The sequence below is a fragment of the Osmerus mordax genome, chromosome 22 (assembly GCF_038355195.1).
Source record: "Osmerus mordax isolate fOsmMor3 chromosome 22, fOsmMor3.pri, whole genome shotgun sequence".
Lineage (NCBI taxonomy): Eukaryota > Metazoa > Chordata > Actinopteri > Osmeriformes > Osmeridae > Osmerus > Osmerus mordax.
This window is the reverse complement of record NC_090071.1, coordinates 10,283,202-10,300,500: the sequence shown is the minus strand read 5'-3', so window position 1 is coordinate 10,300,500 and position 17,299 is coordinate 10,283,202. Positions and strand designations below refer to the sequence as shown.

The 17,299-nt window shown below is 43.4% G+C and overlaps 2 protein-coding genes across 2 annotated transcripts; one reads left to right on the top strand and one right to left on the bottom strand.

Annotated features, from left to right (window-relative positions):
- The first annotated feature begins 1,101 nt into the window (after positions 1 to 1,101).
- On the top strand, positions 1,102 to 8,689 carry LOC136966204 (ubiquitin-protein ligase E3A-like). Its single transcript, XM_067260650.1, has 11 exons — positions 1,102 to 1,387; positions 2,029 to 2,073; positions 2,445 to 2,749; positions 2,834 to 4,089; positions 4,800 to 4,944; positions 5,171 to 5,376; positions 5,582 to 5,746; positions 5,957 to 6,112; positions 6,225 to 6,298; positions 6,438 to 6,581; positions 6,872 to 8,689. The coding sequence occupies exons 1-11, from the start codon at positions 1,311 to 1,313 to the stop codon at positions 6,990 to 6,992; spliced, it is 2,694 nt and encodes an 897-aa protein (XP_067116751.1). The 5' UTR covers positions 1,102 to 1,310; the 3' UTR covers positions 6,993 to 8,689.
- A 792-nt stretch (positions 8,690 to 9,481) lies between these two features.
- LOC136966208 (cyclic nucleotide-gated channel cone photoreceptor subunit alpha-like) lies at positions 9,482 to 12,746 on the bottom strand. The gene is made up of 8 exons (XM_067260653.1): positions 12,655 to 12,746; positions 12,330 to 12,386; positions 11,963 to 12,118; positions 11,812 to 11,871; positions 11,536 to 11,661; positions 11,227 to 11,328; positions 11,035 to 11,141; positions 9,482 to 10,866 (listed from the first exon to the last, which is right to left on the bottom strand). The coding sequence occupies exons 1-8, from the start codon at positions 12,744 to 12,746 to the stop codon at positions 9,506 to 9,508; spliced, it is 2,061 nt and encodes a 686-aa protein (XP_067116754.1). The 3' UTR covers positions 9,482 to 9,505.
- Between the last annotated feature and the right edge of the window lie 4,553 nt (positions 12,747 to 17,299).

The window sequence follows — 17,299 nt, the reverse complement described above, 5'->3', positions numbered from 1 at the left end:
TACCCTAGTTAGATATAATTTTGTTTACAGGCATGGTTTGAGGAAAGAGGTCCCTTTAACAGTTTCTTTCACTATCAGGTTGTTACGTAAGACATAATTCTGTCAGTCATAAACAATGATGGCCCACTGCAGCTGTCACAATACCAGTACTGATAACATGAATAATTTAAATACAAGTCATAGATTGCAGTAATTTGTTTTCTGACTTGGAATCGAAAGTATATTCATGAATTGAACATTGTCATATTCAATTCATGGGTCAGCTGAAAGCAATTGGCTCCTTGAAATAGCCTGTGGAATCACCAGAGATTCATAGTGTAATTTCCCGTTGAGAACTGCTACTTAAAGAAGCACTGAGGCAAATTCCAAGAATGTCTGCACAATTCCAGTTTTATTTATAATACAGTCTAATGACAAAATATGAAACTATTGAATCCTGCTCCTTTGTCATGTCAGGGGGCAGAAGACCCGTGAAGGTTCGATTCCCGGCCGTGCAAAATGACGTTGTGTCCTTGGGCACTTCACCCTACTTGCCTCGGGGAGAATGTCCCTGTACTTACTGTAAATCGCTCTGGATAAGAGCGTCTGGTAAGTGACTAAATGTAAATGAAGGATGTTAACTGGTAGGGTAGCCTAGTTATCTCAGCAAACCCTTCAAGATATGATAAAGATACAACAAACTATAAAGGTAATGCATATCTCCAACTATCTTGCAATTATGCAGTGTGTAAATCTACAATAAATAGTAATTGGTTGACATTCATCGGGGATATCCGTACCGTCCCATAAGAGAAAAAATAAGGAAACTCAAAGGCAGAGGGATATTTTACAGATGAACTCAAATCAATGATATAGGCCTACAACAAACGCAATTACTGAACATAATTCCAGAACAATAGAACTGAAAAAAAAACTATCGGAAACGAAACTTCTACATACATTTGTTATACATTTGATCATTTGTGGCATATTAGCTGGATCACATCAGCCAGCAGGTTTGCACAAAAAGTGTGGGAAATCACCCAAGTTTGAACAAAACATTCAGTCCCAACAATGCATTCTGGGATGTGTCCCCTACTGGTGTGTTCACTTCTGTCAGGGTTGAGTCAAGATGGCTGTAAACATCAGAAAGAGAATAGAGCATGGAATAGGCCACAAATGAAGTTCCGAACTGTAAAATATTGTGCAGAGCTGGCTACCGCGTTTAGCTTGAATACAAACTTGGTCTGAAACTGTATTTGTTCTGTGGGGAAATTATACTTTCCTATATACAAGACGGAATCACAAACAACTGAGGGATCAAGTCTCGTATGAATTCCGACGAGAACGAGGACTGTGAGTGTGCGCCACCACAGGCCGAGACTACCCCTGCAGGAGGATACGACAGGTCGGCTTGGGGAAATTTGTGTCGTGGAAATTGAAAAGACGGAGGGTTGTACTTTAACCGCAGTAATGCAGAGTTCCCAGTCTTTTATTTTCAGTGTGGTTGACTAATACTAGCTAGCGACGTGATGCAAAGTGCAGTAGTGGTGCTGACTAGCTAGCTACGTCGCTAACGACGGTACCTTTTTCAGTTGGGCCTCACGCTAGCTACAGTAGCTTGTACTGGCCTGTCTAGCTAACGCACACTGCTAGCAATTCAAATAGTTGCTGGCTGGTTAGCTGTGTATAAACGCCTGACACTGGAAGTTAGCTGTGTAGCTCCATGTATGTCCACATCAACTGTTATTCTATCAGGGCTAACTAACCGACAGCTAGCTAACTACCTTGCATAGCTTGGTCAGCCAACCAACTGTACAGAGCTGCACTGTCATCATCTCCCGATTCGGCCTGGTATCGCGGGTTGGAATAACACTATAATCAGGATTGGAACTCAGCTGGCACGTATTGATGGCTATCTGTCTCGGTTGTCTCTTAGCCTACTGTTAGCATCTTACGCTGGGTTGCTAAATGACAGTCAATGCAGAATTAGGTTAAACTTGACAAATAGTCATAATTAACGTGAACTTTTTCGTTTGATCATTGTAGAGCACAAGACGAGTCTGACATAGAAAACCCTGAAGCAAGCCGAATGTAAGTGCATGTTGTAATATATATCAATGTAATTTAGTGGGTTTCAGTTTGTAGCAAGCTAGCTACCGGTAGTTACAGTACATCAGTAGTGGGAGTTGTTGCAAGTAATTCTTCCGTACAGCAGTGTACGTGTGAATGATTAGATACCTTAAGCTAAAGAAGATGTCCTTCCTGGATTTAAATGTGTGGAAAGTGGGCATATATTTCTCTTCTCTGTCTGCCTCCTCCCAATGTAATTGCTTGTCCAAAAATCATAAATATACATGGATGTACTGTTCTAAAATGCCGTTTGGCTTCATTGTGAGTGTTACTGACACCATCAACATCATCGTTTTGTTACCTCACTGCTCTTCTCTGATCACTCCATGTAGGAAGCGTGCAGCCGCCAAGCATCTAATAGAGCGCTACTACCACCAGTTAACCGAGGGCTGTGGCAATGACTCCTGCTCAAATGCATGGTGTGCCTCATCCTTGGGTTTCCACCGCATGGACAACAATGCAGCGGCTGTCAAGGCCCTGGAGCTCTACAAGATCAACGCCAAGCTGTGCGACCCCCACCCGTCAAAGAAAGGCACCACTTCTGCCTACCTGGAGAGCAGCAACCACAACAACTCTGCATGCAGCAACAGGAAAATGAACCACAAGGACATGCATTTTGTGAGGGAGGACTTCAAAGGTGAGTCTTGGGGCATCGGGCCTTTTGTGAATGCGCGTATGCGCCAATGTCACGTCAACCGAATCCCTTTGCTTGTGTCCTCAGACGTCAGTTATCTGACAGAGGAGAAGGTGTACGAGATCCTCGACATCTGCGGGGAGAAGGAGGACTTCTCCCCCCTCATTCGCGTCATCGGCCGGGTGTTCTCCAGCGCGGAGGGCCTGGTGCAGAGCTTCCGGAGGTCCAAACCCCACACCAAGGAGGAGCTCAAGTCCCTCCAGGGAAAGGACGAGGACAAGGACGAGGACGAGAAAGAGGCGGCGGCCTGCTCGGCCACAGCCATGGAGGAGGACTCCCCAGCCTCCTCCTCGTCCTCCAGGCTGGGGGAAGGCGCCTCCACAGGGGACAGCGACGTCCAGAAGCTGGGCCCCGACGAGGTGTCGGTGGACATCGACGCCATCCGCCGGGTCTACTGTCGCCTGCTTTCAAACGAGAAAATCGAAGCGGCCTTTCTCAACGCTCTGGTTTACTTGTCACCGAACGTCGAATGCGATCTGACGTACCACAACGTTTATTCCCGGGACCCTAACTACCTGAATCTGTTTGTCATCGTCATGGAAAACAGCAACCTCCACAGCCCAGAGTACCTGGAGATCGCCCTGCCCCAGTTCTGCAAGGCCATGAGCAAGCTGCCGTTGCCGGCCCTGGCCAAGCTGGCCCGCCTGTGGTCGCGCTACAGCGCCGAGCAGATCCGCCGCATGATGGAGACCTTCCAGCAGCTCATCACCTACAAGGTGATCAGCAACGAGTTCAGCAACCGCAACCTGGTGAACGACGACGACGCGGTGGTGGCCGCCACCAAGTGCTTGAAGATCGTCTACTATGCAAACGTCCTGGGCGGGGACCTGGACATGGAGCACAACGAGGAGGAGGACGACGAGCCCATCCCCGAGTCCAGCGAGCTGACCCTGCAGGAGCTGCTGGGGGAGGAGCGCCGGAACAAGAAGGGCCCCCGGGTGGACCCCCTGGAGACGGAGCTGGGCATCCGCACCAACGACTGCCGGCGGCCGCTCATCCCCTTCGAGGAGTTTGTCAACGAGCCGCTGAACGAGGTGCTTGAGATGGACAAGGACTACACCTTTTTCAAGGTGGAGACCGAGAACAAATTCTCCTTCATGACCTGCCCGTTCATCCTCAACGCCGTCACCAAAAACCTGGGCCTGTACTACGATAACCGCATCCGCATGTACAGCGAGCGGCGCATCACCGTGCTGTACAGCCTGGTGCAGGGCCAGCAGCTCAACCCCTACCTGAGGCTGAAGGTTCGCAGGGACCACATCATCGATGATGCCCTGGTCAGGGTAAGCGTGTGCTGGGTTATTTGGGAGGTCCCTGTGCCTTGTCTGTCTGTTCAGGCTTCTCTTCTCCTTGAATTTTGAATTTCCCTCTTTCCCCTGATGGGGCATTACTGACAGGCTGACTTTAATGAAGCTATGTGGCTGAAGTAGGTTGTCAGACCTTACTAACTAGTCGTGACAGCTGTGTCTGCTTCTGTGGAAGTGCTACAAAACATTGACTTTGGGATTGATTGTTTCGTTAAGACAGTAGATATACACAGAAAATGTTTTGGCAAGACCAGACAACTGTGTACAGGTGAATTGCTCAGTAATGTCACTGCTTTCACAACTAAAATTCTTGTTCTTGATCCCCTGAGTGAGACTTGTGTTGCCAGCATAGCTAGATGGCAAATTGATCAAAATCTCACCGTAGCGAGGCAATTTTCAATCTGCCATCGTGGCATTATTAGTTTATCATCTGTTGCTATCGGGTAAGCATGTATTTTTATTTAATTTTTTATCCTGCTTACACAAGAGAGGGTCATCATAGAGTAGACCAGCCAATGTCTTTAAATTGGGTATGGCCATCAAATGAACTGACCTCATAAAAGTTGTATATTTTCATACATTTTTGTGTATTTTAAAACACCATTAAACAACATGCACATTCTGTTGAACAAAATATTTTCAGTACTTTCTCATACCGACTGTTAAACTGCGTACTTGTGTTATAGCTTGAGATGATAGCCATGGAGAATCCTGCAGACTTGAAGAAGCAGCTGTATGTGGAATTTGAAGGAGAGCAAGGTGTAGATGAAGGTGGCGTTTCCAAAGAGTTCTTTCAGCTGGTGGTGGAGGAGATCTTTAACCCAGATATCGGTGAGCAGTTGCATATTGTTTGTACTTCAATTGATTTAATGTAATTTTTTGGAAAATACAAAATTGTTATGCACTTTTAAGCCTCACAAGTATCATATTGTCTTGATAAAGATTCGATTAAGTGCCACCTGTCCAGTTTCATTATTGAATGCAATACCTTTGACAGCAGTTTGCTTTTATCTGAGTACTCTGGTCTCCCTGCCTGTCACCATTTCCTCCTTCTCAGGAATGTTCACATATGATGAGCGCACAAAGTTGTTTTGGTTCAACCCTTCCTCGTTCGAGAACGAGGGTCAGTTCACCCTCATCGGCATAGTCCTGGGCCTGGCCATATACAACAACTGCATCCTGGATGTTCACTTCCCCATGGTGGTCTACAGAAAGCTCATGGGCAAGAAAGGAACCTTCAGGGACCTCGCAGACTCAAATCCAGTAAGTTCCTTTCCTCACACATGTTACACCATTATCTTCTTCACAACTGATCCGTCAGGTTAAAAGTGTAGTGGAAATCCCTCTAGATTTGTGCTTGGCCCTTTACAGAAATATTCATAGGGCTCATCTTCAAAGAATCCTTACATTCCGGTTACTGTGTACCATTAGGGGAACCCTCACTGTGTGTGTGTGTGTGTGTGCGCAGGTTTTGTTCCAGAGTCTTAATGAGCTGCTAGATTACGAGGGCAACGTGGAAGACGACATGATGATCACCTTCCAGATCACCCAGTCGGACCTCTTCGGGAACCCCCTCATGCACGACTTAAGGGAAAATGGAGACAAGATCCCGGTCACCAATGACAACAGAAAAGTACGACACGAATTGTGATCCCTTTTTTACAAGTCCTACCATCCTATACATGTGGTGTACCCCTGTCTAATAGTGTCTTGCCCATCCTTAAGCTTACTGAAAGTGATGGCGCCAGTTAAATGGAAGTATTTTGATATGGAAAAGAATGGGTCTTGTTAGTCACCAGTACAAAAGGATGTGAGCACCCTAACTCCTCTTGATGTTGTCTAGGACTTTGTGGCTCAGTATGCAGAGCACATGCTCAACAAGAGTGTGGAGAAGCAGTTCAAAGCCTTCAGGAGAGGCTTTCACATGGTCACCAACGAGTCGCCTCTGAAATATTTATTTCGGCCGGAGGAGATAGAGCTGCTCATCTGTGGAAGCAGGGTGAGATGAAAGCCAGACGCACTTTTTTTTTTTTTCTCCACTTTTATTTTTTTTTCTTTTGTATGTCCGGTGTTCACCATTCACCCCCAAATCTATCCCTCTCTCTTTTAAGAACCTAGACTTTCAAGCACTTGAAGAAACGACAGAGTATGACGGAGGCTATAACAGAGATTCCCGGATCATCAAGTAAGATTAGATTTTCTCCAATCTTTCACCTCATCAAAATCAGTCAGTGAACACCAAAATGTATTGTTGATGGTGACTGCTTTAAAAACCAACCCTGTGACACGGGAACCCTGCGCGTGTCCACTTTGTGCTGCGTCAGGGAGTTCTGGGAGACGTTGCACTTGTTCGGTGAGGAGCAGAAGAGGCTGTTCCTGCAGTTCACCACAGGCACAGACCGCGCCCCTGTGGGAGGCCTGGGCAAGCTCAAGATGATCATCGCCAAGAACGGCCCCGACACAGACAGGTGAGCAGCTTTTGTTTGTGAAATTCTGTATTTCTTTCTCCCACTTTTCAAAAACCATCTTTTTAAAGGGACGTCGTGCCTGCATTTGCTGTGATTTGAGTCGTTATGGTTTTCATTCACTTTATGGTTCTTGAGTTGTTGTTTTTTTGGGGGGTTACAGTTTTGTTTAGGAAAACAAACGGAAACTGATTAGGCAGAGCATGAAGATGTTACTAAACGTGTCAGGGGTCCGATTTGAGTTGGAACAGCTCTCCTTGTCCGCCTGTCTGACCCCCGTTGTCATGTTTCAGGTTACCCACGTCTCACACCTGCTTCAACGTGCTGCTGCTTCCAGAGTACAGCACCAGGGAGAAGCTGAAAGAGAGACTGCTCAAAGCCATCACCTACGCCAAAGGGTTCGGCATGCTCTGAGGCCGTGCCCACATACACTGCAAAAGGACTCCTTTTCAGAATGCCCCATGTTCGCCCCGCCCCCTTATTATCTGAAAAAGAAACTATGACAACACCGATCATGACAGATTCCGAAAGATCAGAAAATAAGCAAGAAATGGTTCGTAAGGTAGAGCGCTCTAGTAGTCCTCCCAGATCAGTTGCAGCAGAGAAACATGAATGTGTTCCGACAGCCCCCGCCACCACGTTGTGTGAATGAGTTCTACACCCACACATTTATTTTGGTTTCTTTGTACAGAGAGGATTTCTTTTCCCCCTTATTATTATTTATTTTAAGGTTGAAATCAGTTATTTTTTCACGCCTGCCTGGATTGTCCCATTTTTATTTGGTTGGAAGGCAAGGACTGGGTTTATTTGATGTGATTTGGGAAAATGAACAAACAAATAAACAAGACCCTTGCCCTTTGTATGATATCTGTTGTATTCATGCAACCCCCCCCCCTGCACTGTTTGTCCTCAATGTAACTCCACCTGAACCTCCCTCCCTGATAATCAGCAGCGGTTTTGACTATTAACGGTAATAGAAATTTGAGTAGTCTGCGGCGCCTCGAAATCCTATCTTCCTCATTTTTAATAGTCACTTGGCTTGCAACCGTGGTCTATCAATTGCAGTTTTTCATGGTTAAAAAATGTTTCTGAAGTTCCATTTCATTTTTCAAACATCTATCCTCATTCAAAACGGAAGACGATTCAAATCCTGTCAGAGCTGTTGTAAGTGCACTTAGACATTTTCAGAATGTTATTTAATTTTTTTTTGGGGGGGGGCGCAAGTTGCCATGATTGTTTTTTTTGGTTTCTTCTAAAGTCTTCCTGTGTTGACCGTTTCAAAACCAGTATTGTAATTCCTCAGTGCAGTTCTCACCAGAATACAATTTATTCGATATATCTGGATATCCAAATGTAGACTGAACTCGTATATCCCAGCTGTAGCTAGAGCAGCACCCTCCAACCAAGGCATTGTGTGTGAGAACAATTCTACATTTGCCAAGCGTTACTGAGCTTTGGTCCCTGTGGTCACTGATCTGTAGGATGCGTCTCTGTAAATTACTCTTATGGCGGCACTTTTTTTTTGTTAATTTTTTTGGTACTGTTGATTGGAAAGCCAACTGTGAAATTCCTTTTCAGCACTGGCAGTTATGTTAATGTCTATTTTAGGGTTTGGACAGTGTGATAGGGATTTAATCACTGCTTAAAGGATTAAGTTGATCCTTGATTCTGTCTTCATTCAGTCTGTCCATCTGGGAAGACAGCTTTCAGTTAGCTGACGGTATGCCACTACAAGGTGCTCAGGGCTGATTGTGAAGAGCCTGGCCTCAAACAGTACAGAATTTCAAACCCTTTTTTCCCCTGAGCCTTTCTCTCTTTCCATCGCTGTCTTTTTTTTTTTTTTTTTTTTTTTTGCTTTCCACTGTCCCTCATTTCTTTGTACCTCTGTTTTGTACTGCTGAAGATGCTGCTCACCTGAACAGGATTTAAGGACTCTAGGGCCAAGTGAAAGTCAAAGGTGAAACGTTCATCTTGAACTCTGGAAGGGGAGGAAGCAGTTTGTTGGTTGGAGGTGGGTAAGAATTGACACACAAAAAAATAATTGATGAGAGACAAAGTATCAAGTGTTGTGAAAACATGCTAAATAAAAGTGACTGCTCTTTTCCAACTTGGTACTTGTTTAGAGAATTTATTTCAACCAGATTTTGTACAGTATGTCTCTAAATGATTTCACAGGAATGTAAATCATTGTATATATATAAGTTATTGGTCAATAAAGGAAGCAATACCTAATTGAATAAAAACCATTTTTATTTAGACATTGTTTTAAAGTATGTAATTTGATACATTTTTACACTGGTGATGTAATAAGAATATTTAATGAAAATGCCACCATTGGTTCTAAAAACTTAAATAACATTTTGCTGTTTCTGAGACTAATAGTAAAGGTTTTAATGAGACTTGTATTGCATACATATTTGCACTTACTCTAGTATGTACATCTGGGTTTAAAGTGGCTGTAAAGCAGAACTGAAAATGAGTTTGAAGTTCATCACGCCACAGAAGAATGTGTTACTACCCATCCAAATTTGGATGAAAAAAAACACTGACAAGTATGTTAAATTAGGCTTTGAAATTGTGTCGCCTGAAGGAGCTGAAGCTCTGCCCCCTCGAATTTATTGAATTTAGCAACAACAGCAACACTAGCTAAATCAATTTAAGATATCAGAACAGACCTACCTGCAGTCTCTGAGTGTTTTATGTATTAATTACTTTGTCTTGCATCGTACCAGCTGAGTAACAGAATGCAGGTTATATCAACCGTCTGTGATCTGACGGAGATAGGTGGCTGTGACGGAGATAGGTTGGGTTTTGCCCCGCCCTTTGTGTCTGAGTATGAGCCACTATGAAAGCCTCACACGCTATGAAGACATGAAGTGAGTAGATTGAAGTAGTGTCTCCTGTATTTAGGTAATACGGCCATGCACCTATTTGTCCTCAACTCTCAGGGGTTTGACCCTGTTCTCCATGTTAGTGATCCGCTGCTTGATTTTGTTCTGGTAGTTAGTGTACTCTGCCATCAGCTTGGTAAACTTCAGCTGCATGAGCTCATAGCTGCTCTCAAGAAAGTTGACTTTATCTTCCATATCTTTAGCATCGGCACCGGCATTGGCCAATGCTTCGTCAATGAGGTTGTCCTTCATCAAGATGGCCCTCCCCTTGTCCTCCAGCGCTCCTTTAGCGTCTGGGTACTCAGTCAGCGCCGACATCAGATCATCCTTGGAGAGGGCAAAGAGGTCTGAGTAGCCTACACTCCGGATGTTGGCCGTTCTTCGATTGCCTGCCTTGCTCCCCTTGATACCCAGGATGCTGATTTCTCCAAAGTAGGCGCCGTCACCGAGAACTACAAACTGAGTGACTCCGTCGTCCGCCACCACGGCCAGCTTCCCTGCCTTGATGATATACATTTCTCTGCCGATGTCGCCCTTCTTGCAGATGTAGTCCCCAGGACTGAAGACCTGAGGCTGCAGCTTCAGCACCAGCTGGATCAGCAGGCCGGCTTCGCAGTCCTGGAAGATGCGCACCTTGCTCAGCGTCTCCAGATGCACGTTAATAGCGATCTCGGCCTTCAGCTTGTCCGGAAGGTTCTTCAGCACCTCCTTCTCGTCGCACGTCTTCTTCTCCGTCCACAGGTAGTCGAACCACTTGACCACCCTGGTCTCCATGTCCTTGGTGACTTTACGGAACTCCATGTACTGCTTGATGGAGTCGATCTTGGACTGGAACTCTGCACGGGCGGCGTTCATGTTGGATATCATGGCACCAACATTACCCACAATGGTAGCAAAGATCAGCACTCCAGTGAGGAAATCGCACGTCACAAACAGGTACTCGATGTCTCTAACAGGAGGTGGCGTTTCTCCAATAGTGGTCAAGGTGAGTGTGGACCAGTAAAGGCAGTAGATGTACTTTCTGGCCAGTCGCCCGTGCTCGGGATGGCTGATGTTTGGATACACCCAAGTGTCTGATCCGAAACCGAGAGTTTTGGAGATGGCAAAATAGACACAAGCGTTCCAGTGAATGATGATAATGATGTAAAGAACAAGGTTGGAGATTCGGAAAATGTTTGGGAAGTTGGTACGCGTTTCCGTCCTGTCAAAAAACTCAAAAAGACGTGCCATCCTGAAAAGCCGATTAAATCGTAATTCCGGGTTGTCAATACCAATTATTAAAAAAACGAAGTCAGTGGGAAATAATGATATCATGTCATGTTTGAATTGGGGTGTCTTTTTGTAGAAGTCTAGTAGTGTCTTCTGGTCCTTCACAAGCAATCCTTGTTCTAGAAAACCTGTGGATTGCATTTGAAAGGTCAATTACACAATGTTTTGGGATTTTGTGTTGTCCTTCCTTGGAAGGCATATTATCTCCTGTACTAAACTGAAGGGAAGTAAAATATGTTTATGTACTTGAATAAATAATGGAATGAATCCCCTCAATCCCCTGACAAGAATCATACCTGTCCTGGATCTCACAAAAGTGTCAACTAAGTAGATTGCGTCTGAAATATAATCCAGAGCAAGCCACGTCGTTCGGTAGTTTGTCTGTAAATCGTTGAAGCAGGCCCTGCAAGGCAAAAACTGGTCATTCAAAAATTCATCAGCAGAGGGCCTACTGAAATACTGAAGCGTGAATTTAGTCTGATGCAGACCTTGGCACCAAAAACATTAGATTGTAGAACACGGGTACAGAAACAAGGGTCAGCCATCTGTAGTACATATCAGTGGCGGGGTCCATGATCCACACCTCTTTTCTGAAAGGTAAAACCCAGAGATTATTTTATTTCTATGGCTTTAATGACAACAGCTTCTAACAAAATAAACATTCAGGACCTGGTTAAACTGTTATTTCAATTTCACAATCCCAAAACAGTTCTGAATATTTCAACCTCTCACAGAATTTCAGATTGCAGTCCCACGTGTGTAACACTTGCGTAACGGTCATGTGAGACCGCACTTACGGGGGTTCCTCTTTCTTTTTCTCATCCTTCTTGTCCGCTTTCTTGTCATCCTTCTTTGCGTCTTTTTTGTCATCTTTCTTCTCCTCCTTCTTGTCGTCTTTTTTCTCGTCTTTTTTGTCATCTTTTCTAGGGACAACATTCACAAACGTTCACAAACGTTCAACTACTGAAAGTGTGCAGTAATTAACTTGCCAGCAGAGGGCAGCAAGGGATGGCTTTAGTCTGTGCAGCAGTGGTGCCAGTGTTTTGTCCAATGCCACGGATCTCATTACTTACTTGTCTGTGTTGTTGCAGTTATTCATATTGAGCGTTGCCAGGGGCCACTGACCGCCATTACTTGTAAAAGGAATACAGATCATACTGATCAGTACAGGTCAGCATGCCAATTTTTATAAAGTTACATTCTATTTGTGGTGTCTGGGCTCACTTCTTCCTGCGGAGCTTGTCAGAGTGTCTTCCAGACGACATGCTCTCCGCCCTCCATGCTTCTCTGAACTCTGTGTGAGCCTCCATGGTGGAGTCTGAGGGCAGCACCCCAGAGTACCCTCCTCTAGGACCCCAGCTCTTCATGAAGCTCAACAGCCTACATGGAGGAGGCAGCATGTGAATATATATCCAATCATCCAATTCACTATGAGGCATGTCCACAGACTGTGGTTCATTACAAGCTTGGTGTACAGTATAACATTTACAGTGAGCCATTAAAGGCAGATAGCTGCATTACAGTGGGGGAAAAAAATGATGGACGCTAATTCTGTCTATGTCATCACCCAGCATGTAATAGAAACACTCACCTGGACATGCCGCCAGGTCTTGTACTCAGAGAGTCTTCTTCCCTGTTGTCTATTAAACTGTGTGGAACAGGTGGACAGAAACATTAGTTTGTACATCTACATTACTTTACTAATGCATCATTACATCATTTCAATATGAATAGCACTTCATAATAATTAAGGTTGGTCAACAGCTTAATAAACATTTGTTGACTGTTAGTTGGTTGGGTATTTATAGAATATCTACTAGGAGACTTTTGGTTTTCTAAATCCTTTCCATCCCAGGAACAAGATCCGTCTTAGCTGCTTAGCTTCTTTACACAAAAAGCCTAAGTGTCTGTCGGACCTGCTGCTGCCACTTTCAATCTGCTCCAAGTCGTCAGGCGTGTGAGCAAGCGTGTGGCGGGGTGGAGACCTCTCCCTGCTCATCTCAGACATCTTGTCTGTCAAGGTGCACACGTGAGGGCTCAACGTCCGGGCATCAGGCTGGCGGACAGCTGTGGATAGGAATAGTTCTTGATGTCCTCGGGAAATAAACAGTATGCATTTGTGCAGGGATGCAGGTATGCTGTTCTCTCTCTCTCTCTCTCTCTTTCTCTCCCTCTTTCCCTCAATTCCTCTCTCTCTCTCTCTCTCTCTCTCTCTCTCTCTCTCTCTCTCTCTCTCCCTCTTTCCCTCCATTCCTCTCTCTCTCTCTCTCTCTCTCTCTCTCTCTCACTCTCTCGTTCTCTCTCTCTTTAAATCAGCCTCTCCCACGGCTATGGTCATGATGAGAGAAGAAACATATATGGTGTCAAGGTGTGGATTACGTAATAGAACCAAGTCCCTCCAAACAGTCAGTAGCCATGTCACAAAGAAAGTGGGGATGGTTTTACAGTCCAGTAAGATCCTTTCACTCAACAATGCTCAGTCTGAAATTCCGACAAATAATGGCATTCTGTTGTACATTTATTCGGGTGCAGCATACTACGGTCTTCTGGAAAAGTATTTTACACTGAAATATAGACACGGAAATCTTATCGTCAACCCCTTGGATAAGGCAAAACATTTATATATATATATATATATATATATATATAAAAAAATAGGCTATAGTTACAACAGAAACCAAATGTAAAATTGAGCAGCTTGTTCAATTATGCTTTAAGTGCGTTTTGACGTACAAGGCTATTATTGGACAGTAGGCTAGCTTAAAGCGATTAAAGTGATTAAGGTGAGCATATGCAGTGCTAGCTGTAGTTTTGATAGGCTACCAAGAGTGCTTTTTTTAACAATAAGCATGTTGTTGTTTTTGTAAGTTTTTTTTTACAACATAACCGAACAATTAATTATTTTCTCTCTTTTTATAATGATCTATAATAATCTAATAATCAGGTGTGGTCCGTTGCTTGCAGGCCATTTCACTGTTAGATAAGAAAATTGACTAAAGATTCAACAAACCAAATGCCTTATAGGATGTGACTTTCTTGTTGTGGATTAAAGAAAAATATTCTATAAAGGCAACTCCAAATTTAACTTTGGAGATTAAGTCACAAAAAACTGTGCAACCCGTAAAAATACCGTCTGCAACTGTCATCACAAAAGAGTGATCCTTCGTCACTTTTGAAAACAATTTGAGACGATTATTTAAGTCTCACATTACACATAATACAATTCTTACATACAATAGGCAATATAGCCAAATTTTACCTGAATATAGTTCATGTGAGAGAAATCCTTATAAATTCAAATGTGAAGTCCCGTGACGTGAAATGAATTTATCCCATTTTGATCATTTGTTCCTCAACGCATCCTATTACATCGTTATTTCCTCTTTTTCCCATTATCATCACCGGGTTATGGGACAATTCTTGGATGGACGTTTGTCCAGCCGTCTTCTTTGGTCTACCCAGTCTTAACACTTCACACGCACCTCCTCCGTGTAGACTCACAAAGGAGATAAGACTCACCTCTGGAGAGAGGAGAGGGCGGACCCGAGTGCACTGTTGACATCTGATATTCAATCACCCCCACAGAATATGACTACTGCAATTGATCTGTACAAAAACATAACACATATATACTATACCAATGCAAAACACTATAATTAAACAAAACCGTTGGATTTAGGTTTCGAAATATACATTGATTTCGAAGCAATAAAAGGCTGGCCAGGTTTTCTGTTCACATTTTGAGCATGTTCTGATTCTATTGCTTTGAGGCCGACTTTCTGTCATAGTAGGTGGAGTCAAACCTGCTGTGAATAATTCTGCTCTAAGTTATTTGAATCTTACCAATTGAATCAGAGCAATCTTTTGTGTCTGGTCACACAATAAAAACTAGAGCAATATAACCAGAAATAATATTTGGCTCTTTTTCATAGACTTGATGCTCATATAAGGTGAGGATGTCTCCGAGGAGATGAGCTGTTTAAGGGGCTAAGGCTCACAGCCCATTATAATGCACAGCACAAGGGAGGCCAGAGAGTCAACTGTCTTACTATCTCTTCCCATATGTCCCCAGATGCCCCTTAGAACTTCCCTCATCCCTGGAGGGGTCATTTGATTTGCATATAGCTAAGAATGAGTGTGTATGTGCGTGTGTGTAAGTTGAATGGTAAAATTGTTGAATAAATCATAGAACAACACAAACACAATTTCTCACATTTAGCCTATCAGAAATGCAGATGGCATTATTTCAGACAAATAAAGAAAAACAAACGAGTGAAAAAACAAGCTGTGAAACTTTCCAAATTCCCCTGCCGACCATAAGCGAACATTTGGCATTGGGGCGATTCAAGAATATTTACGGAACGTCACATGAATTCAGTACATTCCTTATGAGTCCCAAGCCCTGCATACTAAGGGAGACCGGGGACATCCTCTGGGCAATCTGTAAACTGAAGTGCTAATCTTAGATAAGGCTTTTGTGTGTTCAACTTATGCCTTTCCCTGGACCAAGTGTTAAACGCTTTACAGGAGGGTGCTTATGTGACCTTAAGCTATGAACGCGAGCAAAGCAAAGTGTGCCTTGTTACTATTTTAGAGCAACCTACCACTATAAATACTGTGTACTCAGTAATAATAGATTAACAGCCATTAATATCTGCCACCTTGGTCCAACAATACCTGGAAACCAAGTTACCAGTGTGTTGAATAAGACTTAAGGCGTCTTTCCTGGCTGTACCTTAGTTCAAAAGCTGTATAGATACATTTTCCCTGGTGTGTTGACTTTTTTGGGGGACATTCAGTGGCAGAGGCAAATACATATTGTTCTTAACTTTAAAATGAAAACATTCAGTAGCATTGTAAAGGTGCTGATTAACAGTTGACAGACTTCTGGGACCAAGACAAACAGCTCATATTTGTCATAGTTATGCATCTATAACTATAATTACACAGCTATTCCATCATTGGAAAACCCAGAATATTGGAAACCACAAATAAACATACAGTCAGGCAATGTTTTGCAAGGTTACCAGCCCGAAACCAAACTCCTCAACAGAGGACATACATGAATTGTTGGATCTCCGGAGGAAAGAGCTTAGAACGTGAAAGGTCTTAGTTTGTTTTAGTATAAAAGCAAAGTTAGTATGAAAAGGAAATCGAAGTTCTTCTGACCACACATCCTATTTCCATACAGGATGGCTTGTTTATTTCTTGAGCATGGCTTTAAGTGAGGTGAAGGGTTGCCTCAGCATCTACATTGCTCTTTTAGTTTGTCTCATTGTCAAGAGTCAATGAACCAACTTGGGAACAAACAGTCAAGTGAACAACTGTGGAGACAGCACACCATGTTTTTGTAAGCCCTTGTGTCACATGCACAGGAAGAGAAGAGAACATCTATTTGTATGTATGTATTTATGTATATATGTATGCCTGTCTGTCTGTATGTCTGTCTGCATTTGTTTGAAAACACATCATGTGTAATAATCACTCATTTGAATCTCTAGCTTGGTCCCTGTGTTGCAAACCTAACCCTGAGGTATAATCATCAACATCTTGTTTGCCTCCAGGTAAACACTTATTTGATTGTGTTGTAAGTAAGCCCATGTGTATTTATAATTGGTTAACCTCTTTTCTCTTTTCTCCAGTCACACCTGTGGGTTCTAGGCTACGTTATTGCTGCCTCTGTGGATTCATTTCATGAACTGGGCATTAGGAAGAGGACTCAAACCAAAGAACACGTCATCTTCCATAGATTTTTTTTTACCACATCATGATAGCTGAATGTCAGAAGCTCAGCCCCCCCCCCCCCCCCCCCCCTTCATGAAATGGACCACACATAGACCACTCTCATGCCGTTCTGTTCCAAAAGAAGGTTTAACACAAAAGACAAATTCCATTCATAGCTTCTAAATCAAGCAAGTATAGTAAAATATTATACCAATAAACAAGGTAAAAAAACACGGGGAAAGTGTATGGTAAACAATATCTTCATCTTATTGTCTTTGCAAGGCTACAAGTTTAGCACTCGCTTGTCAAGGATTACTGTCTAGATCCACTTCTGTGAGGGTTTAGGCTGGCTGTCAATTGGATATTTGGGCAGCTGCGAAGCCCTTTGTGCCATTGCTTGTAAAAAAAAAGAAGAAAGAAGGGCTGTACAAGGAAAATGTAACAAAGATATATAACATTTGATTTCCTGAATTCCAAAAATTTGACAGTCAGGAAAATGAACGAAAGGTATACACACTATCTGCTTCTCCCAGGTGCCATGATTTAGATTTGTTAAATACATGATGGCTCCTTGTCCCATTTCTAACTATTCAGGCACATTTAAGTCCACAGTAATGGGGTTTGTTTAGTCAGTTGTTTCCTGCTTCTCTCTATGTTAAAGAGGTTTCACGTCTGTGTGCATGGTATCCATGGTGGATGTTTTCCTTCAACCTCAACAGTTCCTAGAAGTGTTGTGCCAACTAGTACTCCCATTAGCTTGGCACCCAGGACCTGATCTGGCATCAACGCCTTGTCAAAGACAATTAAAATAATTAGCTGGTCAGAGCAGTTATACAC

What these genes read in the sequence shown, in the direction of transcription:
- LOC136966204 (XM_067260650.1), top strand. Translation starts at nt 1,311, where the DNA reads ATGAATTCCGACGAGAACGAGGACTGTGAGTGTGCGCCACCACAGGCC. An exon ending in GATCTTTAACCCAGATATCG is followed by an intron (nt 4,945 to 5,170) that starts GTGAGCAGTTGC and finishes CCTCCTTCTCAG; the next exon opens with GAATGTTCACATATGATGAG. An exon ending in AACGGCCCCGACACAGACAG is followed by an intron (nt 6,582 to 6,871) that starts GTGAGCAGCTTT and finishes GTCATGTTTCAG; the next exon opens with GTTACCCACGTCTCACACCT.
- LOC136966208 (XM_067260653.1), bottom strand. Translation starts at nt 12,746, where the DNA reads ATGTCTGAGATGAGCAGGGAGAGGTCTCCACCCCGCCACACGCTTGCT. An exon ending in GACAAGCTCCGCAGGAAGAA is followed by an intron (nt 11,872 to 11,962) that starts GTGAGCCCAGAC and finishes TCCTTTTACAAG; the next exon opens with TAATGGCGGTCAGTGGCCCC. An exon ending in TTTTGTGAGATCCAGGACAG is followed by an intron (nt 10,867 to 11,034) that starts GTATGATTCTTG and finishes TGCAATCCACAG; the next exon opens with GTTTTCTAGAACAAGGATTG.